The sequence below is a fragment of the Danio rerio genome, chromosome 16, assembly GCF_049306965.1.
Source record: "Danio rerio strain Tuebingen ecotype United States chromosome 16, GRCz12tu, whole genome shotgun sequence".
Lineage (NCBI taxonomy): Eukaryota > Metazoa > Chordata > Actinopteri > Cypriniformes > Danionidae > Danio > Danio rerio.
Window position 1 is genome coordinate 35,114,219 of NC_133191.1, and position 26,950 is coordinate 35,141,168.

General features: G+C 35.6%; 4 protein-coding genes across 25 annotated transcripts in view; 2 read left to right on the plus strand and 2 right to left on the minus strand.

Moving 5' to 3' along the window:
* Positions 1 to 888: 888 nt before the first annotated feature.
* rps9 (ribosomal protein S9) lies at positions 889 to 3,480 on the plus strand. 2 transcript variants are annotated; one of them, NM_200852.3, is made up of 5 exons: positions 889 to 919; positions 1,617 to 1,729; positions 1,843 to 1,965; positions 2,144 to 2,330; positions 3,213 to 3,480. In NM_200852.3, the coding sequence occupies exons 2-5, from the start codon at positions 1,633 to 1,635 to the stop codon at positions 3,388 to 3,390; spliced, it is 585 nt and encodes a 194-aa protein (NP_957146.1). In that variant the 5' UTR covers positions 889 to 919; positions 1,617 to 1,632; the 3' UTR covers positions 3,391 to 3,480. The 2 variants fall into 2 exon arrangements, 1 of the variants encoding a protein (NP_957146.1); XR_012391324.1 differs by having other exon boundaries at positions 890 to 919; positions 2,144 to 3,007; positions 3,213 to 3,478.
* On the minus strand, positions 3,286 to 12,791 carry rap1gapl (RAP1 GTPase activating protein-like). 4 transcript variants are annotated; one of them, XR_012392204.1, is made up of 18 exons: positions 12,653 to 12,791; positions 12,533 to 12,565; positions 12,344 to 12,437; positions 11,402 to 11,437; positions 11,246 to 11,293; positions 9,561 to 9,758; positions 9,353 to 9,450; positions 9,185 to 9,263; positions 9,048 to 9,101; positions 8,821 to 8,904; positions 7,676 to 7,776; positions 7,447 to 7,576; positions 6,106 to 6,276; positions 5,941 to 6,012; positions 5,635 to 5,721; positions 4,518 to 4,673; positions 4,233 to 4,430; positions 3,286 to 4,141 (listed from the first exon to the last, which is right to left on the minus strand). XR_012392204.1 is itself a non-coding variant. In XM_073926179.1 (18 exons), exons 1-18 carry the CDS (start codon positions 12,715 to 12,717, stop codon positions 4,084 to 4,086), a joined length of 1,665 nt encoding a protein of 554 aa, XP_073782280.1. In that variant the 5' UTR covers positions 12,718 to 12,791; the 3' UTR covers positions 3,411 to 4,083. The 4 variants fall into 4 exon arrangements, 1 of the variants encoding a protein (XP_073782280.1); XR_012392206.1 differs by having other exon boundaries at positions 3,411 to 4,141; positions 4,518 to 4,645; XM_073926179.1 differs by having other exon boundaries at positions 3,411 to 4,141; positions 4,330 to 4,430.
* phc1 (polyhomeotic homolog 1) overlaps positions 4,605 to 26,950 on the plus strand; it is a 37,893-nt gene continuing 15,547 nt past the window's right edge. For 2 of the 17 annotated variants that reach the window (XM_073924801.1, XM_073924810.1), the window contains exons 1-6: positions 4,605 to 4,699; positions 7,467 to 7,585; positions 9,622 to 9,727; positions 13,941 to 13,980; positions 25,088 to 25,245; positions 25,367 to 25,483. In XM_073924801.1, the coding sequence (XP_073780902.1) occupies positions 25,126 to 25,245; positions 25,367 to 25,483 (237 nt within the window). In that variant the 5' untranslated portion in view covers positions 4,605 to 4,699; positions 7,467 to 7,585; positions 9,622 to 9,727; positions 13,941 to 13,980; positions 25,088 to 25,125. 17 annotated transcript variants of the gene reach the window in all.
* LOC108179621 (uncharacterized) lies at positions 15,032 to 23,011 on the minus strand. 2 transcript variants are annotated; one of them, XM_017351525.4, is made up of 2 exons: positions 22,968 to 23,011; positions 15,032 to 18,356 (listed from the first exon to the last, which is right to left on the minus strand). In XM_017351525.4, the coding sequence occupies exon 2, from the start codon at positions 18,327 to 18,329 to the stop codon at positions 16,713 to 16,715; it is 1,617 nt and encodes a 538-aa protein (XP_017207014.3). In that variant the 5' UTR covers positions 18,330 to 18,356; positions 22,968 to 23,011; the 3' UTR covers positions 15,032 to 16,712. The 2 variants fall into 2 exon arrangements, with proteins under 2 accessions (XP_017207014.3, XP_073782281.1); XM_073926180.1 differs by lacking the exon at positions 22,968 to 23,011 and adding an exon at positions 22,301 to 22,426.

The window sequence follows — 26,950 nt, forward strand, 5'->3', positions numbered from 1 at the left end:
GTTAAATTATTTTTTAAGCAGCTTTTATTAAAAAATGACTCAGAAGAACAGAGCAAATTACTGGTGTCCATCATTAATCAATGACACTGACATATTTTAAGATGTCACTGCGAGTTATTTTTTAAGTTAATTTAATCAGTAAAACTGGAGGTCTGTCTTGTTTTCAGTCAAACTGATCAAAATAAAGCAAGTTTATTATTAAAACAAGAACAAATACGCCAGTGGGTCTCTAGACAACTTTATAAACCAACTTTATTTGAACTGAAAAAGAATTTTCATACACTTTATTGACCTATATTTGTTCTTGTTTAAGCCAAACACTCACTTAAGCCTCAAACAATATATAATTAATGAAGTTATTTTAAATTTAATTAAATTACGATCTTTAAAAACGTAATGTTAGAAACACATAAATATCTACTGTAGTGTAAATTAATATTATTGAACAAATTCATTCCTCCTGGCAGACAAACCGCATTACAGAATGGCAAATAAACTTTTACATTAGTAAATCTTAAATAAATCAACAGACTGTAACTAAATCATTCAGCAACGTCAAAACTTCTTGACAACAATCCTAAAGTTGACTTGTAAATATGACTTCGTTCGGCCATTTTATCCTGGTAAATATGACATTTACAGATTCACTTGAATAGTAAACACAGATATTCAATAAAATACTTGTCTCACCTTCGCCCAGTTCTGAATATATATGTGTTTTAAACCCTACGCATATATTCTACATCATCTTATTGTAAGTGACCAACAGAGGGAAGCAAATCCCTCATGAAGCTTTCCCTGAACACACTACCGAATGCACACGCAAAGCTTTGTGGGTTCTGTAGTTTAAATGGTGGGTATAAGTTTCCGGGAAGGCCGGATGCACGCTCTCTTTAGTGTTCGAGCCTGACACGGACAGGTAATGGCGGCTTTAATGTCCCTTTTCAGCTATAAATTTCTACTTTACGCATGCGTAATATGTACGATTAAGTAATATTTAATGTTCCCTTACGTAAGGTAACAGATGTACGTATTAATTTCTTAACTAGTTGAGTACATAATGCCGAGAAAAGAGCTTTATTGCAGTTAACGTGTTTCCACAAGGCGCGTTCAGGCCTAGCAGCAATGTTAGCCTGAGGTGAAACCGCGTGCTACCTCTACATATAAATGACTCGCCGGGATTGCTAATATATATATTTATATGAAGAAATCAAAATTTATAACGTGAGGACGAATGTGCCATTATACTATGTTCTGTTGAGAAGGAAGCGCTTTTCAGTGTTTGATGTCAAAGCTAAACCGGGTTTTCGTTCCACGTTAGCTTTAATGCTTTTTAACTTAAATTAAAATTTACCTCTAATCAAGCACACGTTAATTATATATATATATATATATATATATATATATATATATATATATATATATATATATATATATTATACATATATATATATATTATACATATATAAATTATACGCTAAATTAATTATAAGTCTAAGTGACGTTTCACTTACATTGCAACACCTATTATTTAGCACAATGGCGTTTGTATATCCTTTGCAAATTTGAGTACCTTTTAGCAACTTCAAAGTTTTTCTTTACCTTTTTTTGTTCAGGCGTCAATAAGTCGCCATGCCGGTTGCCAAGACTTGGGTTTGCAGTAAGACGTACGTCACCCCAAGACGTCCTTTTGAGAAGTCACGTCTTGACCAGGAGTTAAGACTCATTGGTGAGCGCAAAGTTGAAAATAAAATGATTATTAATGTTTTTTTCCCCAAAAACGTGTTTCTTACAAAAAAAAACGTGTTTCTTACAATTGTCTTACAATTTTACCTGCCACAGGTGAGTATGGTCTCAGGAATAAGAGAGAAGTCTGGAGGGTGAAGTTCACTCTGGCCAAAATCCGCAAGGCTGCCAGAGAGCTGCTCACTCTGGATGAGAAGGATCCTAAGCGTCTCTTTGAAGGTAACTGAACTGTGACTGTCGTTCAAGACTGGGTGGCCAATGATTAAAATAATGCTTGTCAGATTGTCAGTGTTGCCAAGAATTCCTCGTCAATGAGGCCATATCTGCCAATACATCCTTACTGGTTCTTTATCACACTTGTTTAACATAACAATATTTTGTGATTATTATTTTTAAGGTAATGCTCTGCTCAGGCGTCTGGTGCGTATTGGAGTGCTGGATGAGGGAAAGATGAAGCTCGATTACATTCTGGGCCTGAAAGTGGAGGATTTCTTGGAGAGGAGGTTGCAGACTCAAGTCTTCAAGCTTGGGCTGGCCAAGAGTATCCACCATGCACGTGTGCTCATTCGTCAGAGGCACATCCGGTAAGATTTAGGAAGCACAGGTTTAAAACTCAAATAGAACAGGATTTTGAAATGTTTAATCCTCTGGTGCTGCTTTCTCTAGTCTTAAGTTTTAGTTCGACTTTTTAGATTTATAGAAGCAAATTATTTGTCTTTTGCTAACTACATGTGCAAAGAACAATCTTAAATTATATATATATTTATGGCAGATTGCTCAAGTTAAAGAACTGATATCAAACACATTCAGTCTTATTAGATGTTTTTCTAAAGTTGTTTTTAATAATGATCAAAGTTGGTTGACATTTGAGCTTGAGATCTATGAAATGGATTTAAACTTAGGGTGCAGTACCAAACAGCTACTAAACATTTTACTTTTTTTTTTTTTGCCAAAATATCAAAACAGGTTTTTAGGATTTGTACAATCTTATTCAAAAGAATAAAACAAGTATTAGTTATTGACAAGTGCTCCAGAGGGTTAACTTTCATTTCCTGGTATGTGTATATTGGTTGTCATCAACACGTGTTGAGGCTTTCTTCCTCTTTCATTAGCTGACCACGTTTAAACTCCTCCCAGTGAGGTGGAATGAAATATTCTGCAAGGTCAATTCGGTGATTAAACCGTATACCTTTGCTTGTAAGCCAAAAATCTAGACCTTGCCATGAAGTCTGGGGTGCTCTAGTGCACGAAACAGTCGGAGGTAATGTACGTGGGCACTTTGGCAGATTTTTTTACTAAAATAAAGCTGCACTTCTCTTGGCCAGTGATTAAGCTAAAAACTGTCAGATTTTCAGTGGTGTCAAGAATTCCTCGTCAATGAGGCCTTGAGATCAGCAGCTTTACTTTTGACATCTAAAATCTCTCTGTGGACCTTTTTTTTACAACTTTTTTTATTCTCTCTGTAGGGTGCGTAAGCAGGTTGTGAACATCCCCTCCTTTGTGGTGAGGCTGGACAGCCAGAAACACATCGACTTCTCCCTCCGCTCTCCATATGGTGGTGGCCGTCCTGGCCGCGTCAAGAGAAAGAACGCCAAGAAAGCCCAGGGTGGTGGTGGAGGCGGTGATGATGAAGAGGAAGATTAAACTGTTTCCTCTTAAAGAGGTGGAGGGACTCAGCAGTGCTTGCTCTCTCTTCTCCCTCAAGTTTTCAATAAAAATGGTTCATTCCCAATTTATTTGTCCTGCTGCTTTCAAACTGATCTACTTCAAGTAACTACCAATAATGGCATTTTACAATCGATTTACCTTAAACAAATTATGTAATTTAACAGTTGCACAAATGCTCAAAGGTTTCAAACCAACTCGAGTGTATGTTGACAACCCACTTGAGTAACTCGAGTTCAACCTAATGTGCAATAAAACACAACATGACAGCCAAAACTCAAGAAACTGATACCTAGTATCCCTAGTGGGTTAAACATTTTTTAATTCATTTATTTTTGTAGTCATATTTGACTGTCATCATTTGCTGGTCAAAATGAAATGCATTTAATTACAGACTTAAATACAGAAAAACTGCAAACATCTAGAGGTAAAACCCAAATTTGTTTGGGTACATTGGCTGAAGCAGCCATTAAATCTAAACTCACTTCAAAGAATATATTAAGATAAAATATTTTTTATTTAAATCTTAATTTTTTAGATTGCACTTTCGGCTAGGAACTTAATACATTAGTTGTAATCTATCTTCATTGTGCTGATGATAAGTGGTGATAATCTTGGAGTGTGCAGTAGGCTTTTTTTATGTGCTCCGGCTTAAGAAATGTCATCCATCTTCTACAGATCGTCCTGGGGACTGATTTGTCCTCTTGTCTCAGTGTTGCTTGTCTGATCACTGTGAATGAGGTAAAATATGAAATTATATGTAACTTCAAATTGTATTCAATTTATTAATATTAATACATGATTGTTTTAAAGATGTTTACCTTTCACCATCCTTTTCCAGTGTTTAAACAAGGAAAAACAAAACGATCATATTAGCACAATCATAAAATGAATTTTTTTTTGTATAATTAATATAACCTTAGGTATTTGCTGACCTTAGTTCGCTGTCCTGCTACAGCAGCTGCCTTTTTTGGTACTCCCAAAGTGTCAAATGAGTGGCTTCTCACCCTAATAGCTCTCTGATAACGGAGAAAGACAATAATTGATTTAATACTCATTTTAATATCAAGGCCTATTGTCTGTTGCTCTCAATAAACTTGATTTACCTTGAAGTTCTCAATGAATCCTCCACCGCCCTCTGGGGCACTTCTCCCCCCTTCAGTGAGAGGGATGCTGGACTGCGATGGTTCTCCCAGCATGCACTGGGAGCGGGAGGACAGTTCACATCGCAGTGCTTCCAAGAGAGACGAACGTGTACGTAACTGAGATGGAAGCACGAGTTTATGAAGTGAGACCATGACTAAGCTTACTAATATATAATATATAAATATGTAGTTCTCTCAAAATTGAACGTTTGCTAGGCCTATATATTTACCCACTGGCGTACCAGACAAGGAGTCCTTATTGAGGTCTTAATTTAAGAGTAGTCACGAAAAAACTGCTTCCTTCAGCACTTAATAACAGTTTAAAAGACATTTTGCCGACACAAAATTAATACATTTAAAGCAGTTGGTTCCTGAAAATAATTTAAGGTCTTGATAGGTTTGTGTAAGAAACTAAACAATTTAAAACAATATACACAGGCTTTTAATTTTAGCCAGCCTCAGCACTTCCGGTAAACTATCTTTCCTTTATAAAATCGCCAAGTTTAAGGTCTATTTCTTAAAAAAAGCAGTAAATTCACTGTCTGATAGATATACGATATAAAGCGGGTCTGAGAACGAACGAAGCACTATGGTAAATTCCATTTTCCCCCACCAAGTCTTTAAAATATGAAGGTTTATTTTACACCTGTATTTTTAATGAAGTTTGTGCACTAGCCTGTCCTGACAGCGCTAGTGGTTACACGATCTTTCATCTCGTTTTACGCTTAAACAAATAAATGAACGCCGAAGTCTATTTAACTCAATGTTTTGTAACTACATTACAACATCAATGGTGTTAAAAAGAACCTCATGTAATAGAAAACAGTTAGCCTACATTAAGCTTTCACCAGAAGTTCATCATTGGGTGAAAAACACCAGCTGTAGCCCATTGCCAGTAGGTAATTTAGTTTTTTTTCTGTATTTTTATTTTAGTTTTTACAATTTTCTTTATACAGTACATTGACTTGCATTTTATTAATTAAACATTTGATGGCCTGGGAGTGGGTAAATAAACTGTAAATATTGTGAATTTATGGAACTGTCCTTATACTTTTTTGGATGTTTGGTGCCTGATTACCTCCAGTCGACTGAATTTTTCAGCCTTGTAACAAGAGATTTCAGCATTTATAAGTTTGGTCAAGAGGAACTCTCTCAAAACAGAGCCCTGAAAAATAAAATGCAGAGAGACGCCTGTTGAAAATTTATAGTGTGACTTGATTGTTTTGTTGATATTTCTTTTTATTAATCACATCTCATCATCAATTAAATTATGTAGGTATACCCACATGTTTGATCTGAATCCACATGGTGAATAATTATACAGATATCAAAAAGGTAAAAACTATCTTACAGAAATCTAAAGCACTCTGTCATTTGTTTTTACCTCTGTAAAAATGGGTGGTGTGGGAAGGGGTGGGCCAAATGGGGGCACATCCTCCCTAGCAGTGACAGACACCTGTCAATCAGAAAAAAAAGCTTTGAAGCAGTGGGTGCTGATAACGTATTATTTAACAATTTTCTAATCATTTTTTAACATGTTTTATTTTACTTGAAAGGATCCTCCATCTCCTCCCTCTCCCTCATTTTCTCTCTTTATCCTCCGAACTGCAATGAAACAATGCAAGAAATGGGATCTGATCACATCTGAAATGAATGGAGTGTGACCCTCCTGGTACACCAGAGCAACAATATCATTCCCAATGTGCCTTTTTCTCTGCAGCTGAGGGGAAACAGAGAAATAGGGTTGTCATTCAAGGAAAATGAAAATGATGCTTAACTTTGTTTTCTGTCCTCTATTGTGTGTATTGATGAATATTTAATATTATTTTGCAAGTTATTTGGAGTCACCAGTAGGTAGCGCCAAACCTCTTTTTTTAGTCAACTAGAAATGAAATTGACTTGGCTGATTCCTTCAAAATGAATAACCATTGTTGGGAGATGGGGACAGTGGTTTGAGTAAGTGACTGGCAAGAACTAAAATAACTGTTTAAAATGTCATTAACCTGTTTTAAAAGCAATATCATTCATACAGCAGTCAATCAATTATCCATTGATTATCAATTTATAGCATGTTATTATGCTAACTCATGCCTGTAACATGTTAGAAATATGCTACATGTAAAACATACTTGTCAAATGGTAAAACTTGCTAATAATTCCTAACATGCTGATTTCCTTGCTGAAAGGAAGCTGAGTCTAAGCTAGTTGGCTGGTTGTTGGGTTTTAGCTGACCAGCCTGGTTTTTAGAGAGGTTTTGGCCATTCCAGGCTTGTTTCCAGCCATTTCCATTCTGTTCTTAGCTGACCAGGCTTGAAAATGGCCAGCTAAAACCAGTCTGGTTTAAGTTGAACATAGCTGGTTTTGGCTGGGCTCCCAATCTGGCTAGGCTGGTCATCTCCTAGCCTGACCAGCTAAGACAGGCTGGAAATGGCTGGAAACCTGCCTGGAATGGCCAAAACGCCTTTAAAACCAAGCTGGTCAACCAGCTTAAACCAGCCAACAAGCCTTGGTTGGTTTAGGCTGTTTTTTTTTTCTTTAGGGATGTGCTAGCCACATTTTTAACATGTTTAGTTGTGCTAACAAGGTTAAATGTGTGATTCATGTCAAAACATCAGCCATGTGTTGAATTCATGGTTAAAATGTTAAACATGCTAACAATTAGCCAGTTGATGCCATCACTGTGCTAACCTTTTAGAAACGTGTGTAAAATGATAGCAAAATGTTACAAACATGCTATGATGCTAGCAACATGTTATATTTTGCTAACAATTTGTGAGGAGTCTTTCCTTCTTTTTCTTATTCCACTTTACCATTATAGCATGTAAAGCTGTCTCAAACATTCAGGCAAGGCTTTTCAAAGCCCACAAAAGTCCTCATGTTTAATGTTCACCTGTTGTGTATCTCCCTCAGTGAACGGCAGTTTAGTGGCAACATGGAACATGATCTCTCGTCCATGGAAGGAGGTAAAAACGGCTTCATTCCCCGTTTGACCACGAGACACATCCAGACCTCCTCTGAAACTGGGAGAGGTAAAATGTTGATGTTCATTTGACAGGTGATAATGCATTTTACACTAGTGTTTTGTAATTTGTCTTGATATTGAGTCCAAACCCCCTTACCCAGTAAATCCTTGCAGATTGACCGTCTGTCCAAGTATTGATAAAAACTCTAAAAACTCCTCACTTTCCTCATTGTTACTGAGCATGTCTTCCTCTGTTAACTACATTACATATGAAACGAGGGAAAAATGTTAGAATACATTACAAAATTACAAAAATCTGTTTACGTGTTTTAGTAGTCCTACAAGACATACACTACCTGATGAAATTCTTGTCATAGATCCCAGTTGTATAAGCAACAAATAATCACTTGACTTCTAGTTGATCATTTGGAAAAGTGGCAGAAGGTAAATTTTTCTGATGAATCATCTGTTGAACTGCATCCCAATCATCACAAATACTTTAAAAGACCTGCTGAAACCCTGCATGGACCCAAGATTCTCTCAGAAATCAGTCAAGTTTGGTGAAATAAAAATCATGGTTTAGGGTTACGTTCAGTAAGGGGGCTTGCAAAAATTTGCAGAGTGGATGGCTACATCAACAGCCTGATGTATCAATAGATTTGTGCTGCCCATTACATTACAAACCACAAGAGAGGCAAATTCTTCAGCAGGACCTTCTCATACTTTAGCCTCAACAATAAAGTTCCCAAAAGCAAGCAAGGTCAAGGTGCCCCAGAATTGGCCCGCCCAGTCACCAGATTTAAACATTATTGAGCATGACTAGGGTAAGATGAAGGAGGAGGCATTGAAGATAAATTCAAAGAATCTTGATGAACTCTGGGAGTCCTGCAAGAACGCTTTCATTGCCGCTCCAGATAACTTTATTAACAAGTTATTTGAGTCATTGCAGAAATGTGTGGATGCAGTCCTCCAAGCTCATGGGAGTCATACACAATATTCTTTCTTTTTCTCACTGCATCATGAATTTATATTCTATACTGTACATTATTTCTGTTAAGTGACAAGACTTTTGTCTAAGCAAAGTCAGACCTTACTGTCCTAATTAAATATTAAAAATCAAGGCATGATCAGATTTTATTCTGGTAAAAAAGGCGTAATTTTGAGGCCTTTGCCTTTCATATAAGCTACTTCTGAAACCAAGGGATCAACTAGAAGTCAAGTTATTATTTGCAGTTCCTAAAACTTAGATAGGCAACAAGACTTTTGTCATGTTGTGTATAGTCAACACTGATATCTACATACCTGTCCTTCTTTCTGGTATAAGACACCAAATTTAAAGTTTTGAGACACCCTGTGTTCATCAAACGCCATTATGATCTCTGGGGCCTTCAATGCAGAAAGAGATACATGACATTTTAATAACTTAACTAACTTGCTACGAAATAATTTATTTTTTGAATATGTCAAAGCAGATTAGTTAGTATTATATTACCACTAAATCAAAGATGGATTTAACAAGTAAAGGTTACCTTTAAGTAACTCACAGCCTCAAAACACATCACATTGACATTCGAGCACAGCATCTTCAACAAAACAAATCACAGCAAATTAAACGTCTTTTCAAATTCATTTAAATGTGAGGCAAGTGCAGCCGGCTGTGTTTTACCTTTGCCAACTCCACTGCTGTGGGGAATTGTTGAAAGAGAGAAACTGAGAATGTGCCATGAATTGAGCACTCCTTCATCCTGATTAATTGGGGAAAACGAACATTTATCAGGATGTTCTGGTAGAGCAAGTTATTTAACATCATGTGAAGTGGTCACGAAAAACACACCTCAGAATGACCCTTAAACGATTTTCCTCTTCCTCAAGACAAACAGACAAAACTAGAGGCCCAAGAGCAGGGTCACAGGCGGTGAATGAATGATGATACTGCAGTAAAAGAGTAAAGAAATGCATGCAAGTAATTTATTTTCCACTATTCAGAACTTCAACAGTTATGTGGCATTGATAAACTTTTCTGTAATAGAAAAATCACTGACTCTGTGGCGGAAAAACTCCTGATAGACTTTAGCTTCACTGTCTCTCTCCATGATGTCGTAGCTCTCCAGGCCGAACCCCCCCTGAGAAAGAGTTGGACTGGTCTCCACTTGTTTATCCAGAGGAGGGTCGATCCAATAACCTCCAGATTTAGGAGGCAGGATGAGAGGTAAGCCATCTCCAATCTTTAGCAGTCGTGTCTGGGTGATCAGTAAAGTTAAAATGATAAACTTTCATTCTAATTTGTGGTCACTATGACTTTTTAAAAAAGTTTTTGAAAGATGGTCACTTAGGCTGCAATTAATGCAATTAAAACAGTAATGTTGGTAAGTATTCTAACAATAAACAAAATACTTGTACGAATAGTTTCTATTTTATTGTAATTAGGAATAATGGTTTGTATTTCTGTGATGAGAATGCTGATTATCAGTCCCAGAAAATCTTCTGAAATGCTAATTTCTTTTTTGTTTAATTTAGAAAATTATGGTGCTGCTTAATGTGTTTTCTGAAGCCATACAGTTGAAGCCAGAATTATTAGCCCCCCTTAGAATTTTTTTCTATTTTAAATATTTCCCAAATGATGTTTAATAGAGCCAGAAAATTTTCACAGTATGTCTAAAAATATATATTTTTTAATTTGGAAAAAGTCTTATTTGTTTTATTTTGGCTAGAAAAAAAGCATTTTTTTAATTAAAAAAAAATTAGAGTCATAATTATTAGCCCCTTTAAGCTATATATTTTTTCGATAGTCTATAGAACAAACCATTGTTATACAATAACTTACCTAATTACCCTAACCTGAATAGTTAACCTAATTAACCTAGTTAAGCATTTAAATGTCACTTTAAGCTGTATAGAAGTGTCTTGAAAAATATATAGTAAAATATTATGTACTGTCATCATGGAAAAGATAAAATAAATGAGTTATAAAAAATGAGTTAATAAAACTTTTATGTTTAAAAATATGTTGAAAAAATCTTCTCTCTGTTGAACAGAAATTGGGGGAAAAATTAACAGGGAGGCTAATAATTCTGGCTGCAACTATATATATAGTTTTTAGGATTCTTTGATGAAAACAAAACCAAAATAAACAATTATTTGAACAAGAAAATAAATATTTGTACATATTTCTACACATAACCTTTAAACGAATTATTACCAATTTACATCATTAATTAAAATACTAAAAATAATTATATAAAGTCTTATACTTACCACAAATATTTGCCCAGTTTTTAAATTTTTAAAAGTTAAAGTATAAAACAAGTATTTGATGGTATTTTGCCATCTGTGCATACATTTACCGCATCATAAATAAACCCTTAAATCATGCATTTGTACATTTTCACAAATGTTTATACATGCAGACACATGTAATGTTTTAAAATATATTTTCCACCACAGTGTAATGTGAGCTACATCCCAAATATGAACATGAACATAATGGCATTTTGTAAAAAATAAAAAAAATAAGTTGTTATTAATGTATTATTAATATTATATTAAATATAATAATTTTAATGTGCCTTTCGGTATCAAAAATAAAATTATACTTAAAGTTAAAAAATTACACCTTATGACATATACTAAAATATACTAAAACATGCTAATTCTAATTACGAAAAATTCTAATAAATAATTTTGAAAAGTGATTGTTCGATTTTTTTTTTTCTAACACAATCTCTACCTTTAGAGGTGGTGGGAACTCACAGCGCTGTTCATCTAATCTGCTACCCTGCAGACAAACACAACCATAGACAAATTCATCATGATTCCAACAGAACCAACACAAGCCTGTTGTATTTACAAGCAAAGAACATGGAGAGAGTAAGATGACTGTTACCTGCAGCTTTTCAATGATTGCAAACAACTCTGTGACCTGCAGAGAAATGACAGTCTAGCAGTGAACAGTTACACCAGGTATGATCAAAAGGTTTTCAATACAGAAATTAAAAGTAAAAGTTAATTACTGAGTTAAAAAGTTAACATTTTACAGAAAGTTCTTAAAGGTATTGTTCTGATCCCCCACTCCCCAATTACAAAAATTGTCAACTTGTTGTCAATGGATACCGTTAACATCCATATTACAGAAAAAAAAACACACAATGGAAGTACTACTGATTTTGACCCTAATTTTGCTAATCAGAAAAAAAGCCACTCAAATATCTTTGGAAGAAGTGGAGGATCAATAAATGATAACAGAAATTTCATTGTTTAAGTAAACAATCTCTTTGAAAGTAGAAAATATTTTTAGATGTATTTTTTATCACACGCACAGCCAAATCCTAAACTTTACTAAATGTATATAGTATTTGCTTTATAAATTAAATTAAAGTCACTTAAGTTAATGAGACAGTAAAAGGATTAATTAAGTGATGATTGAGGACTGATGAAGTATGCTGTTAATAAAAAACAGAAACACAGAAAAGAAACACAAAACCACAACTGACTTCAGTCACAGCCTTAGATAAAATCAGCTGAAATATAAAACACTGAATCTCTCAAAATCTCAGCACTGGATCATTAAGAAACTCTACAAACAGCAGTTTTACTTATTGCCAACCTGTTTGCCCTTATTTAAAGAGGGACCAAATACTCTCTGAACTGAGTAAATGTTACTCAGAGGATTTTGCTGTGCGCAAAAAAAAACTTTTTAAAGAAATTTTCATTACAAAGGTCTTCTCCGAAAATGGTTATTCTTTGGCATTGCTGTTAAAACCGTTTCATGAAAAAAAAAGTGTATTTTCAACAACTTCAGAACATTTGAAAGCAGATGGCTTCTTACTTTCTGACTGGACGGCACAGACGTAAGTGGCTTAGCCTCACTAGTGGGAGAATCCAAAACATCCAAAATGTTGTGACCCACAGCCTCATCACAGCTGTAACAGAGAGAGACGAGTGTTCTGGAAAGGTCTGCATGCAATAACTGAGTTTAAACATCTGAGCACAACAAACAACTCAAACTCTCGCTGACCTGCTCTCGGTTCCAGTTATGAACTTGTCAAGCCTGTGCACAGAATGAAGACGGTAATCTTTAATTCATACCGAATGTATTGCATTCATATTACAGTAGCAGTTTGTTTTACTCACTCACCCTCCGTAAGCCCCGAAAGTGAAACTTCTTTTTCTGGAAAACAACTTCTCATTTCTCCCATCCATGATAAGTGTTTATGACAGACCGCCACAGAAATATGCTAACCAGGCATGCAGGCCATCACTCCCGATGGGGAATTAACTGCTTCTCTCAGTCTTTCTCAGTGTGTGTGTATCTCTCTCTCTCTTTTCTCTCTGCCCCCTGCCACTCTCTCATTTAATCTCTCCCTACATCCTTCCTTGTCTCCTGCTGCCTGTTGACTGACAGGAGTAACTCTTGCATGCCCATTTAGCCATTGACATCAGGGGTCGGTGAACTACGGCACATAAACAAACCTACTAAAAGCTATTGGATAGATGCATTAGTGAATATTCACTTGTTGAAATCATTTAAAAATGTTTGTGTAGTGTTTATACGGCCTCGTTGGAAATGCTGCCCTGGGAGGAGGGAAAGATACGTGAATGGGCAATGGACTATTGCTATAGACCTGTTACCCTTTCAGTTAGCAAGATTCATCAATTATTGAGCAAGCTCTCTTAGAGAGAGGAGGCAAGGCAGCAGGGGAGAGAGGGAGGGAGCAGGAAAAAGAGGAAGAGAGAGAGAGGAGGGGGGGGGGTCAAGAGACTTCAGCAAACAGAGAATAGAGAAATGAAAAAGTGATGTTGACTAGGGGCAAATGCTCAAAAAGATGTATTTCATTGTGACGGGAATTTAACTGTGAAGGCGTTTATGTTTAAATATTTTTACTGATTGATGGGATACAATACGCAGGCTTCACTTTTTCAAACCTGTTGGAACTTATTTCTCTTCATCAACCAAAAAAAAATTCTACAAAAAACAAAAAAACAAAACATCAGTCCAAGGCCATCAAAAAAAAGTGCACAATTAAAGAACCCCTATTATGGGTTTTTGAAAATACTCATCTATGCAGTGTATAACAGCTCTAAGTGAATGAAAACATCCAGCTGAGGTTTAAATCTGAAAGTGCGCTGTGTTTAAAACTATTGATTCATAAACTAAACAGTTGACTCAGAGTCAAATAAATTAATCGTGTTGGGTCCGGATCTTTTGCCTGAACGCATCGAACGCGTTGAAGTTCATTTTCACAACAATACTGCAGTATAGCCAACCAAGTGCTGTTATTGTTCCTGTCATTTTTCAGATTTTTTGATACAATAACCTACACTATAATGCGGGATTCGCTATTTTGCTATTAAAGGAAGGAGCAGCAGAGAGCATTATGTATGGGACTTTGTGAGACTTTGACATGGACTTTGTTCTGTTGCAGTTCACATGGAGCAGTTTCTTCTTCCTCCGCATCATAACATGTAAGTGTCATTAAATTATTGCCTCATTTTGTATAGTTTTAGGGTGTGTTGTAACTTGTAATCACTCTGCTTTCTTGTAATCACTATTCTATTATAGATCAGTGCTTGTACTGTATCTCTCAGGTTAAACCTGTATTGGGCTGTTCACATTTTGTGTCCAAAACCGTGTTGAAAACGTGATCGTTCTTCTTTCTTTACTGATTTGAATGCGTTTCTGAACTCAGGATTCTCTGCCGTTTGTCTTTGCTATGGCCACCATTCGCTATTCCTCACACACACGGCGCGGTCAATTTTCAAAATATTCAACTTTTGCCACTGTGTGGATTAATACTGAAGGTGTGTTAGCTGTAAGAGTAAAGTAATATGCTGGTGTTTAACTGCATTGCTTTATTGCATTCATGCATTGGGCTCTACATACTGTGCTACTTAGCTGTGATGGGCATTTCTCTCTGTCTTGTGCTGAACAAAGCTGACCAATCACAACTGACTGTGTCATCAGTTCAATCAGCGCAGATTAGCTTCACGTAAAGTAGAGGTTTGGGAACAAATCAATCGCTGAACGAATAATTTGGGAGTTGTTGGGATAATTAGGTAGAAATAATTGCATATTATAAGCAAATGAAAGTGTATTTTAACCTGTCGTGCAAATCAGCCTGTTGTTGGAGACCCCAAAAAACTAAATATGACTTTTCATGTTGCAAAATAGGGGCTCTTTAAAAAATCTCCATTGATATACCATGAATATTTTTTGTATACCTAGCTAATGAGCCTGAAGCACCTTTTGTTAGTTTTTAGATATAAAAAAATGTAATTATAATTTTGAACAATGTTGTAAACTGGTATATTGTTATTTTATAATAAGTATAATATAAATTATATTATCACTTTGGATGTCAGTGTCTACCAGTACTGGAACAGTCCTCACAATATTCCTTTTTTTTTAATTAAATTTTGAAAAAAATCATAATACATGATAGGAAACAAATATACTTTTATCATAAAAATACATTTTAGAAAGTTGTCCACAGACAAACCAAACCACCAGAAAGTAAACTCAGTGTTCTTTTTTATTTTATAAAAGTACAATGTTTTATTGTTATGAGTAGAAGTAGACCCTTCACAGTTTCTTCTTGCTCTCATCTGCACAACTAAAAACTATTTTATGTGCAGAGTATTCTATGTTATGTGCACTGTGATTAGGAAATACAAGTAAACACACCAACATATTTATTGACAATAAATGTGTTATAGATGATCAGTATCTAGAAAATCACCTGTTGTTATTCTCATTTACCAGGTGATACTGTAGTTTTTACCCTGTGACTTATAGGCAGGGCCAGATGGAATCTGCGAACGTTTTTTGCTCTTTCTGCAGAGAATTTTGGTAAAAATCTGCGGATTTCTGCGGAATTATTTAGGGAGTATGATAACTAAAACCCTAATATGTGAAATAAAAATTGTTATCTTTTTAACTTTTATCAAATGTTTAAAATGCAAATCCAATTAGATTCACTTTATTTGGTAAACAAAGCAAGTCTCTCAATAGATCTACTAAAAGACAGAAAATATTACTGTACAAACTGTATTGTACATAAATTAGATGAACATTTTCATATTAGTCAATAATTTTACTGTAATTAGTTTAAAAACTGAATAAATATAGATTTACTCCAGTAAACAAACAAAATTAATGATGGGATAAAAATCTGCAGAAAAATTCTGTGCGCGCAGATTCCTTGTGAGCCTATAGGCTATAACTTTAATTTGTTGGACTCATTTCAACAACATAACATTTGAATACCTATTCCAAGCATTTTTGTCTGAGGTCCACAAGTGATTATTTCAGAAATTATTAACTATTTTTCCAGTGAGTGCACAAATTGACAGAGGAAGAGTCTTGTAAGTAGTGTGTTATAATTATAAAAAAATAATGAATATTTGTATATATTCAAAACTATATCTGTTCTGCCTGGTTTGTGAATAACTGACCTAGGCAGAAATAAAACAAGAACTATGTCTTTTAAAGTTCCTTATTCTATTAATATTCAATTTATGATATAGCTTTTTAATATGCATAAAATGCTCTAGTGACAGATCTGAAATTTTGAAAGTGAAATAAATAAAATAGCTGTTTCTTCTAATTGCAAGGACATATTTAGCACGTTTGCATGAGTGATTTCATTCATTCAGCTTAGTCTTCAGCTTTAACTTTGGCCTAGTCCCTTTATTCATCAGGGGGTCGCCACAGTGGAATGAACCACCAACTATTCCAGCATATGCTTTACACAGGGGATGCCCTTCCAACTGCAATCCAGTACTGGGAAACATCCATACACTCATTCACATACATACACAAAGGACAATTTAGTTTATTCAATTTACTTATACCACATGTCTTTGGGCTGTAAGGGAAACCGGAGCACTTGAGAAAACCAGGTATTCTTGCTGTGAGGCGACAGTGCTAAGACAGTGCTGAGCCATTGTGTCGCCCATGAGTGATTTCATACACTAATAAAAATTTGGAACTACACATTATGAACTATATTTCCTGAACAGGGATGTAAATGGGCATGAGACTGACATCACATAATGCAGAGTTGAAAATGACAAAATGCAAACTAAAGAACAAAAGATTTACATAATGTAAAGCACTGTTCACCAAGAGTCATGCCAGTGAAATCTAAAAATTGGACATCAATGTGTTTGTAGGAGAAAAACAAAGAGATCTGACTCTATGTATCTTTCTGGAAGATCAGATTGAGAACAGCCAGGAAACAGGCCAGAACCTCTTCTTCACAGAAAACACATAGTTCATTGATCTTCTGCTGTATTGCCTCATTCTTTCTCAGATAATTCCAGTAGAAATCTCTGGGTGCTTGTCCATTCTTGTGGTAGTGTCGGATCACCATGACGGCCCTGTCAGAGGTAAAGCGTCGTGTTTGTTTTGCTGACTGATTTAATATGTACATGTATGCCTGAACCTGATAGTAATACTCATGTGTCTCATTCAGTTGTGCACAACGGCCACCATTTGTGGGTTTAGTGAAGACTTTCCCCACCATATCTCCAGTGGTTCCTTTACACTCAATCACAATTCTTTCAGTTTTTTCTCCTTTTAATTCTGCCAAGAAGTCCAGTCGTCCTGAGAGGAATCCAGACTCTACTTTATTACCTTTGGTGTACTTTACTGTCCTGCTGGCACCAATCTCACACAGTTCATGGTAGAACTTGAGGCATTCACGTTCATCTGCTGGGTTCAGGGAATATTTGCCGAACCTTTGCGGAGAGGATGTTGTCCATAGTGTCGACTCATCACGATAATCTTTCTTCTCAATCTCGCTGACATTCACTGGCTCTCCTGCAGAAATGTTTGCATGTTTTTCTCCATCTTCTAAGTGTCTCCAGCTCCTTGTCTGCGCTGTGGCATACATAGCAGGTACGGAGATGGCAGTTGTCTTGTACTTGTCTCTGAATCTGAATCCACAGTTCGTGTTTGAAACATTCTTTTTCCACTGTGTTCTCAGATCTTCATCAGAACCTTCAGTTTTTTCGAAGAAAATCATCTGTGTGATTTCAAGAACTTTGTTGTTGTCTTTCAGAGATAGTGAGATCTTAACCTCCCGGGAGCCAAGACGTGGAATGCTGTTGAACTGAAGCTTGAGGTTTTCCAGATCTTTCACGATGTCTTGAGCTTTCTGAATGACGTTGGCAGTCTGTGAAAGCCTGATGACTTTAGGGTTCAGAACACCATCGGGCAAGTTAATTCGTAGGCACTTTAGAAGTATTAGGTAGTCACTTATTGATATTTCACTAGGACTAGTGCCAGGCTTGGTGTTCAATCTGGAACCTGGTTTTGTTTTTTCAGACTCAAAAACTTTAGTGCGGTGTCTAGACTCAGCACTCAAACCTTTCTTATCCTGAACAACAGACGCGGTCATATCGATTTCTGACTTTGATTGAACACCAGCCCCACTGGAAATCTGGTTACTAAGATCCAGCTGTGGTCCTTTAGAGAACTTCTTCACAGTAACTGGATCATTTTGTGAGTTTTCTTTTCTCAATTGTCCTTTTGATTCCTTCTTTTTCTGTTCTTCTGGAGTTTTCTTTGCCTTTGAGTGCTTCATTAGACTTTGTCCCTTTGTACCACGTGCTGAAGGTAGATTATAGGGTCCTTTGTCATTCTTACCCATATTTCCAGTCAAGCCACTCTCCGTTATTTTCAGATCCAGCTTATAAAATTCTGTTTCATTCCTTAGTTTTTTCTTGTCCAACCAATTCCCCTTTACACAGCTCCTATCTGTACCAGCCTCCACTTTTGGATCCTTCACCCTAGATCTTGTAGGCTCCATGATTCTTATCCTTTGAATTGTTTACACCTAGAAAATAAACATTGGGGGTTAATGTTAAAAGTTGAATTCATGTCTAGCACAGCTCTAGGCTGGAAGACTCATAAGTTTTAAGACAGAATCTCTGTCCAATTTGCAACCCATTTAATGAAAAAAGTGAGATCAGCTGAGTAGTGTTATCAGGATTATTTTGACGTTTCAATTGAGCCTCCTCAATCCCAAATTGAAAATATCAAACATGCTTAATTTTGAAAAAGAGTTTAATCTTGTGACTTAAATAATTAATTATACTAAACTGTAGTTCAGAGTCCATCAAGACCAGAAATATTTTGTGGTGAATATTACGTGAATTAATACTTTAATTCATTATAATGATACTGTATATACTGTAAATGGCTTTTAACATCCTAATTATAATGTTATGATAAACCAGTTTTTTTTAAATCTACACTGTAAAAGTGACTTTACTTGCATAACTATAAAAATCAAGTAAAGTCAACTTAACATTTACAAGTTACAAAGGATTGACTCACTTTTTTAAAGTCAGCTTGTCTCGTTTAAGCCAACGGGTTTTAAATAACTGATTGCTCTTAACAGTGTGGGAAAGATTTAATCAATATCATAGGATTCAAATTATTTATTAGACTTTTTTTGTGTCATATCATGTGATCTGGATTAAATTTTAAAATGTCAACACTTTACATTTACATTTCCCTGTTACCAGAGCCGGCCCAAGGCATAAGCAAGCTAAGCGGCTGCTTAGGGCCCCATGGCCACCAGGGGGCCCCCAAGAGAGCATGAAATTACTAACTTTCGTTTTTGATTTAGTTTGTTGGAGAGTTTGGTTATAGATTATGGGTGGGACAAATATATCAATATGCTCTGGCGCCAAGAATCGATATTTATTTAAATGTACAAAGATCAGAATTAATTAATCTACTCTGACTGCAGCCATTTACCGCTGTGGCTGCAGTACACCCAGCTGCCACCAGGTGGCTCTTCCCGTAATGATGGATCAACAATACATCAGAGACGCACCAGCCTTTTTAACCACTGACAGATGAGCCATTACAATTGTGAAACTTCATACAGGAATATGGGCTCACACTATTTAATTCCACCAACATATATAAAGATATCAATAGGACAAGAACACATCATTTGAAGGGTTTTTCATTTATTTAACCCTTGCAGACCTTTCCAAAGTCTTGTAGATGGTATTTTTGCTGAAAATATTAGAGAAATTAAAAAACTTAAAAATAATGCTCTTTTTAAATTGATGAGTAAATAACTAATGTTCTACACTGCTGGAGGCATTATAAGTGCTCAGAGGAGTCTGTGCTCACCTTTCTGAGTATTCCAATCAGTTACTGTTCTTGAAGAAAATATATTAATCTAGTGGCAATGCAAAATTTTGCATGATTAAAAATAACCCAGGGCTATGCATTAAATACATCAAATAGGTTGGCCAAGTTGTAATAAATGTCTTTAGTTTACAAAAAACTAGAAAGCAATAAATTGCTATTTTAACTGTTTTCTAACATGCACAGTTGAAGTTAGAATTGGTAGACCCCCTGAATTATTAGGCCCCCTGTTTATTTTTTCCCTAAATTATTAGGCCCCCTGTTTATTTTTTCCCTAATTTCTGTTTAACAGAGAGCAGATTTTTTTCAACACATTTGTAAACATAATCGTTTTAATAACTAATTTCTAATAGCTGATTTATTTTATCTTTGCCATGATGACAGTAAATAATATATTTTTCAAGACACTTCTATACAGCTTAAAGTGACATGTAAAGGCTTCACTAGGTTAATTGTGATGCTACTGCTCTGACTAATTTAGATATGAGCCCTTTCAGTCACAAACCTATCTCTGCATTTTTCAGCTTGTTTGCAGCTGTGTGCTTTTTACACAGTTGCAATACTATAAACATGTGCTTTTAATGAAAGAAATGCATATAACTTTGTTGCATTTTTTACCCTTCATTTACAAAATTTGTAATATATCATGGTTGGTTTTCTTGTGATCAAATTTCTTATCACACAGCCATGTACTATGAACCATTGACAGTTGGTAAATATACTGCAAAAATGATTTCCTTTTTTATTGTTTTTGTCTTGTTTCTAGTCCAAATATGTAATAATTCTTAAAGAATAAACATTTTCTAGACAGATTTTCTGTCAAAATGATGTGGGTTTTTCATTAAAAAGCTAAATAATCTGCCAATTTGAGTATGTAAAAGAATATTGGTTTTAAGTAAGATTATTTTCCTTATCTCACTGGCAGATTAATTTGTTTGCTTTAAAGAAAAAAATCACTTAATTCAGAATTATTTCTGAAAACTGAATTTCTTTTCTACATAGTAATATGCTAGATATGTGAATATGTCTAGAAAATGCTTCTTGATTTAATTAGATTTTGATTTAAAGTGATTTTTTTTAGATATTTGAACTAGAAAATACAAAAAGTATATGTAAGAAAAGCATTTTTGCAGTGGTAACATTTAAATAATATTTTAAAAATTATCTGTAGCTTTATTGCCTCTATTCTTGACTGTTTGGTGGGATCTTGATGGAAAAATAATAAGAATGCTATTGGGTGCTTCTAGCTATTTTTGTTTCTGCCAACATTCATTACATCTGAGATTAATGTTTTGTGTCTAATTGTGTAGTTTTGTGTCAAGTAGTCTTATAAAAGGTGGGATCAATAGGCAGTTGTTTCTGCAGAATATCTAGAATTGTCTTAAAGGTTCAGTGAAATTAAAATAGTATTATTTAGGTATTAGTAGCAGTACAGTATGTTAGACTTCAAGGGTATCTATACGCTAGTGGGGTACAAAACAATGACCATATTCACATTTAGAAGATGTAAAACCGATATAAACATGTAAAACTTGCAGTTTGTCACTTCTGCCAAAATGATTCAACTTTTTTTACATCACCTCATACTTCAGTTTCTCATCAAATCTTCTGTGACCAATCAAATGCTCTCTAGTGTCTGACATGCCTCGCTCCCTTCAAGACAATTCTCACTGGCTGTTCATTTGTTGTGCTTGAGCTCAACCACTCTCACTGGCAGAACTGTGAGGAAACAAAAGGCTATTCGCTGTTTTTTAAAGGGGAGGAGCTACTCTATACCCCTCTCTTCATGTTTCAGTTAAGATTATATTATGTCAAACATCGAAAATAAATTGCACATTTCAAAGCATTTCTTGGGCCCTAAAAGCATATTTTATAATGTAAGCAACACAGCTACAGCAAATAAAATTGATAATGCGTGTTTTAAATTTAAAGTGTGCAAATAATCAAGGATTAACCATAATTTATCATATTGTCTGCACCAAGGGGGCCCCAAATAAAATTCTGCTTAGGGCCCCCTAAAGGCTTGGGCTGGCCCTGCCTGTTACATTATGTATCACTTTACCTTTAATTGGTAAAACTATATCCATTTGTGTATTTTTGTAACATTACATCAGAACCATTTCTGTATTGTACGTGTATACTTTCACAATTTATAATTTTGTCCTGACAGCTTACATCAAATATACATAACATACACTGTAAAAAGCCATATACTTCATAAAATGGAGTAAATCCATTGCCTTAAAGGTGATTTTGCTTTAAAAAGTTAAGTAATTCTGTTGTTATTAGGGGTGTCAAAATTAATTGTTTCTTCGGTGCACCGCGATGCAGACGCGGACAATTCGGTATCGATTCAGTAATAATCATAACCGGTTATTATGTAGTGACGTCATTTATCTCCTATGCGCTCTGTCGCGAGGGAGGTGAGCGCCGTTATTTACAACACTCAGCCAACTCAGGGCCGGCCCGTGGCATAGGCACCATAGGCAAATGCTTAGGGCGCTGTATATCCAGTGGGGCGCCGGAAATGAGCGCGCTTCAGTTGGTTTTGTTTTCGATTTTCCTGACACACTTTCAGTTATAGATGGCAAAAACTCAAAAAACGCTTACCCTAAAAGATCTAAAGTGTGTTTCCTACAGAAAGACAAAGCTGGTTATGTTTCACAGCTGTCTTTCTTTTTTTTCGCTCGACATTACGAGCACTGCTCCGTTCAAGCCCTCGCAGTCTGCGTTTACTTTTAGCTGTCAGAGCTCGCGCTGAGAGGAGCTCTCTGTAAGGGACCGTCGGAAAAGTGCTTATTTTTTTCGTTTTTTTTCCGTTTTTCTGCTCCGCTCAGCGCGAGCTCTCCCTGTTGCAAGGGCTTAAGTGTGTTTGTTTGTGTGTGTGCGTGTGTGTTTGTATGTTTGATGCTGTCTATGTTTGTGAATGTGTTTGAATGAGAGACAGTGTGTTGCTGTGTGTCTGTGTGTTTATACAGACAGCATGTTATAGCCTCCCCCCTAAAATATAACACTATATATGGAAAGCACCGTCAATGCACCGTGATGCACCGAGATATCGAATTGAACCGAATCGATGGCATGATAATCATAACCGAACCGTGAGACCAGTATAGGTTCACACCTCTAGTTGTTATGTTCACTTAATTTTATTAATTTTCCACATAGTTCATCTTACTTATTTTAGGGCAATTGGTTTACTCAGTTCTTTAAAGTAAAGTCAACAAATCACTTATGTTTTTTTCTATATAATGTAGTGGAGGAAATAAATACTCACTGAGGTTTCCGTCTGATCTGAGCAGTCAAATGTTGAGACTTCATGAAGGCTTGACTATACCTGTACTTATGTTTTCAAATGAAGTGTCGTCCTGAAGAGCAGGTCAGTCCAGAATGTAAATGAGCCCTTGCTATGTAAAAGGTTTTATGAGTCACATAGTCAGTGCCAGTGTGAGTCATACAGCAGTGACTTGCATGAATGTCTTTGAAAGAGGAACATTACTTGGCTTTTGGATGTTGAAGTTGTAAAACCAAACTAATTAGCACCATGTAAAATATTTTAAACTGGGATTATTGTTGCAATACATTTCTTGGCCAAATCAAGTCAGTAAGTTGAAAGAAATATAAACTTGATGGATGCACATGTAACAGTCATGATTTAAAAAAAAAAAAAGAGAAAAACTGTAGTAGTAATGTGTTTGGAAATGGAAAAGTGAAACAGAACGTATTTTTGTTTGATTAACATTAGTGCATTGGAAACTAACAAGAAAAAAATATTAAAATACAATTAATAAATGCTGTAAAAAGTTTATGTGGTCATATGCCAATAATTTAAGTGATTATCCATTGTTAACAAATAAGATGTCACAGTGGCACAGTGGGTGGCACGATCGCCTCACAGCAAGAAGGTCGCTGGTTTGAGCCCCGGCTGGGTCAGTTGGCATTTCTGTGTGGAGTTTGCATGTTCTCCCCATGTTCATGTGAGTTTCCTCCGGGTGCTCCTTTCCCCACAAGTCATGCTCTATAGGTGAATAGGGTAAGCTAAATTGTCTGTAGTGTTTCCCAGGGATGGGTTGCAGCTGAAGGGGAATCCGCTATACGTAAAGCATTTGCTGGATAAGTTGGTGGTTTATTCTGCTGTGGTGACTCTTGGTTAATAAATGGACTAAGCCAAAAAGAAAATAAATGCATAGATAAATAACATTAATACACTTTAAAATGTTAATGTGGTCATATCCCAATAACTACAGTCCCAATCCAATGTTAACAAATAGGACCTTTTCAAGCTTTGTCATAGTTAGATACATTTTACCTTTTTTTTACCAAATCAAAATGTTTGATTAAAAATTCAAAACCTTTGGTGTACTTTACTCTCCTGTTGGCACCAATCTTGCACAGTTTATGGTAGAACTTTTGGCAATCATGTGTATCTGCTGGGTTCTGGAAATATTTGCAGAATAATTGGAGGTTGTCCAAAGAGTTCACCTGCATGATAGTGTCTGTATTAAATCTCAATTCAATTCATATTTATTTCTATAGCACTTACAATGTAGATTGTATCAAAGCAGCTTTACATAGAAAGTTCTAGTAATAGACACTTTTATTATGTAATTTTAAGTCACCGATGCAGACTTTTATTTGGCACGTCATTTTTTGGCGCCGGAAAAAGTATAGTAAACAGTATAGGAGGGCGGGGCGGGGTTTCCATCGCTTTTTTGAGCCTCATCACAATCACCGTTGTTTGAAGAATTCCAACAATACTTGCAAAGACCAGTTGTAAAGAGCGGAACTGCATTACATCGAAAACTACAGCACCGAGGTGTCATTTTCAGAGCATTGCTTCCGTTAGGAGAGTAGGAAGCCGACCGCAGAGAGGTAAAATTATGTCTGTTTGGCACTTTGGGAGTCGTCAGTTCGCCAACATTTTTTGCTGCAGCGTATAAGATACTGTGGACGGACATGGTGGTTTTCCCCCCCAAATGTACCTCTTGTGCTAATGGACATGCTAAATTATGCCTCGTGCATGCTGCTGTTTTGTCTCAAATGCTTCGTAACTTAATGATACGTGAATTTTACAGAGAACTAATGTAGCAACACCTCGATCATTCATCACCCGCAGATGACAGATAACCACAACCGCTGTTTATTCATTACTGATGATATCTACATTTAAACTACGTGATTTCTGTGCGTTATTTTTGAAATATAACGTTACTTTATATACAGATTTGAACAGACTAGAGCGCTCCTGCAAGTTTACAAGTCTGTCTGACAGAAAGTGTTCAAACTGTTTGATTGTATTTGTTATAACTAGCCGTTTTAATTCACATTTAATGAATGAGAACAGCGTTTAATCTCTTCTAAATCGTTTGTTTATGCATATTTTTCTCTGGTATTCAGTTACAAAGTTTGATTGACTGGTCGTCCATCCAGTGAGCATGGAGGCAGGAGAAGACCAGACCAACTCCAGCTCAACCAATAGCAGCGCAGCTTCAGGGGGAAACTCCCGCCCTCCTCAGATAGCTCAAATGTCTCTCTATGAAAGGCAAGCTGTTCAGGTGGGTCAGAAAGCCTGCAGTCTGAACTAATAGCCAGATTGAAGTGTAATTTAAATCACTTGTTAACATTCGTGTGTTAAATTGAGGGAAACATAGTTGTTTGTGCTTCTCAATGTTATAGGCACTGCAGGCCTTACAGAGGCAGCCCAATGCAGCTCAGTATTTCCAGCAGCTGATGCTGCAGCAGCAGATCAACAGCGCAACCTGTCAACTCCACAACCTGGCTGCTGTGCAACAGGTGAGACTCTTTAGACCAGGGGTGCCCAAACTTTTATTATGAAGGGCCAAAAACAAACTTTATTGAGGCTAGTGGGCCGAATTTGTTTAATAATATTTAAAAAATATATATAAAACATTGCTTTATATTAACTAAAAGGGTATATATTTTTTACATTTTATAATGAACTTATTACAGTAAAAACTAAAACAATCTCATTTATAATAGAGTTGCACTGTTTTTTGCCTTGATTTGCTCTGACTTGTTGAGTGACAGTATTTACATTTTAAAAACACAGATTAATTTACATTTAATTGAAACATTTCATTTCAGTTTGCTTTTTTGTTGCTCGGTAACAAAACAAACACAAAAAAAAGGTTACATCAAATTAGAAATGATAATCTCTATTAAAGGCATTCTCCCCAATCCTCTTATTCTCAAATGGGATGTTGAGCCAACTCAAGGGTTACTATGGGCCAACTTTGGCCCACGGACCCTACTTTGGGCATCTCTGCTTTAGACCGATCAAAAAAAAAGATTGTATTTGATGAAACTCTTCGATATTGAAAAGACCTGACATCACAATATTTATTTTTTTTGCAATTTTAATAGCTCTGTTTGGCAAGATTTCAATAATTTAGATTAAGTCTTTTTCTATGCAGCGCATCTTCATGAAATATAATAAATTATAAGCATATACAAATAACATATCAAAAGCAAGTTAAATAAACAGTGCTTTATGGTTTTATGGGGAGTGTAACAGTATTCAAGTACAGAAATGTAACAATTAAACATTAAATAACATGTTCAATATTCTATAAATAATACAAATAAATTATTAATAAATGTAATTGAAACAATAAAATTTTCAAAATTATCTTGTTACAGTAAATTGGGCTGTTCGATTTAGGAATAATATGTAATTATGTTTTTTTTTTTTACAGATGTTGTGATTTCAATTTAATTTTGTAGTCAAGCCTCAGTTCAGTATTCTGTATCGTAGCTTCTTACGGCTAAAATGCAGTGAGTGTTAGTTTAAAAAGTTATATTTTATATTTTATAAAAATAAAAATATTAATTTATATTAAAATATATTTAACTTAAGTTAAACATTTATTCAAATTTGTTTTTAATAATCCGAAATGAAACACTAATTTTTCACTACAGCAAACAGTAAGCACAAATCAAATGACCCTACCTTTCTGTTAACATGTTAAACTGAAATTAGGGAGATAGTGTAGCTTATTATAAAAACAAAAATTATAATTATGAAAGTACAGAACCAACATGGCTGAAACAACTCTGAAATTGTAATTTGCTATTGCTTGCTACTAGATTGAGTGTCACTAGCAATACATTCAATTGACTTTTTAGCAAGACATTCCTCATATAGCCACCTGTGGTGCTTTTTTAGTTGCTGGTTGTTTTATTTCCTCGTGCTGTGGCAACAGCTCATACAAATTACCTGGTTTTGTTCGGTGTCTGTGA

Bases quoted from the DNA above. Each gene is read 5' to 3' on its own strand.
- rap1gapl (XM_073926179.1), bottom strand. From the start codon at position 12,717: ATGGATGGGAGAAATGAGAAGTTGTTTTCCAGAAAAAGAAGTTTCACT. The intron at 12,438-12,532 runs GTCAGCGAGAGT...TCTCTGTTACAG, and splicing joins ATAACTGGAACCGAGAGCAG to CTGTGATGAGGCTGTGGGTC. The intron at 11,294-11,401 runs GTAACAGTCATC...GTTTGTCTGCAG, and splicing joins CAATCATTGAAAAGCTGCAG to GGTAGCAGATTAGATGAACA.
- rps9 (NM_200852.3), top strand. From the start codon at position 1,633: ATGCCGGTTGCCAAGACTTGGGTTTGCAGTAAGACGTACGTCACCCCA. The intron at 1,730-1,842 runs GTGAGCGCAAAG...TACCTGCCACAG, and splicing joins CCAGGAGTTAAGACTCATTG to GTGAGTATGGTCTCAGGAAT. The intron at 2,331-3,212 runs GTAAGATTTAGG...TTCTCTCTGTAG, and splicing joins ATTCGTCAGAGGCACATCCG to GGTGCGTAAGCAGGTTGTGA.
- LOC108179621 (XM_017351525.4), bottom strand. From the start codon at position 18,329: ATGGAGCCTACAAGATCTAGGGTGAAGGATCCAAAAGTGGAGGCTGGT.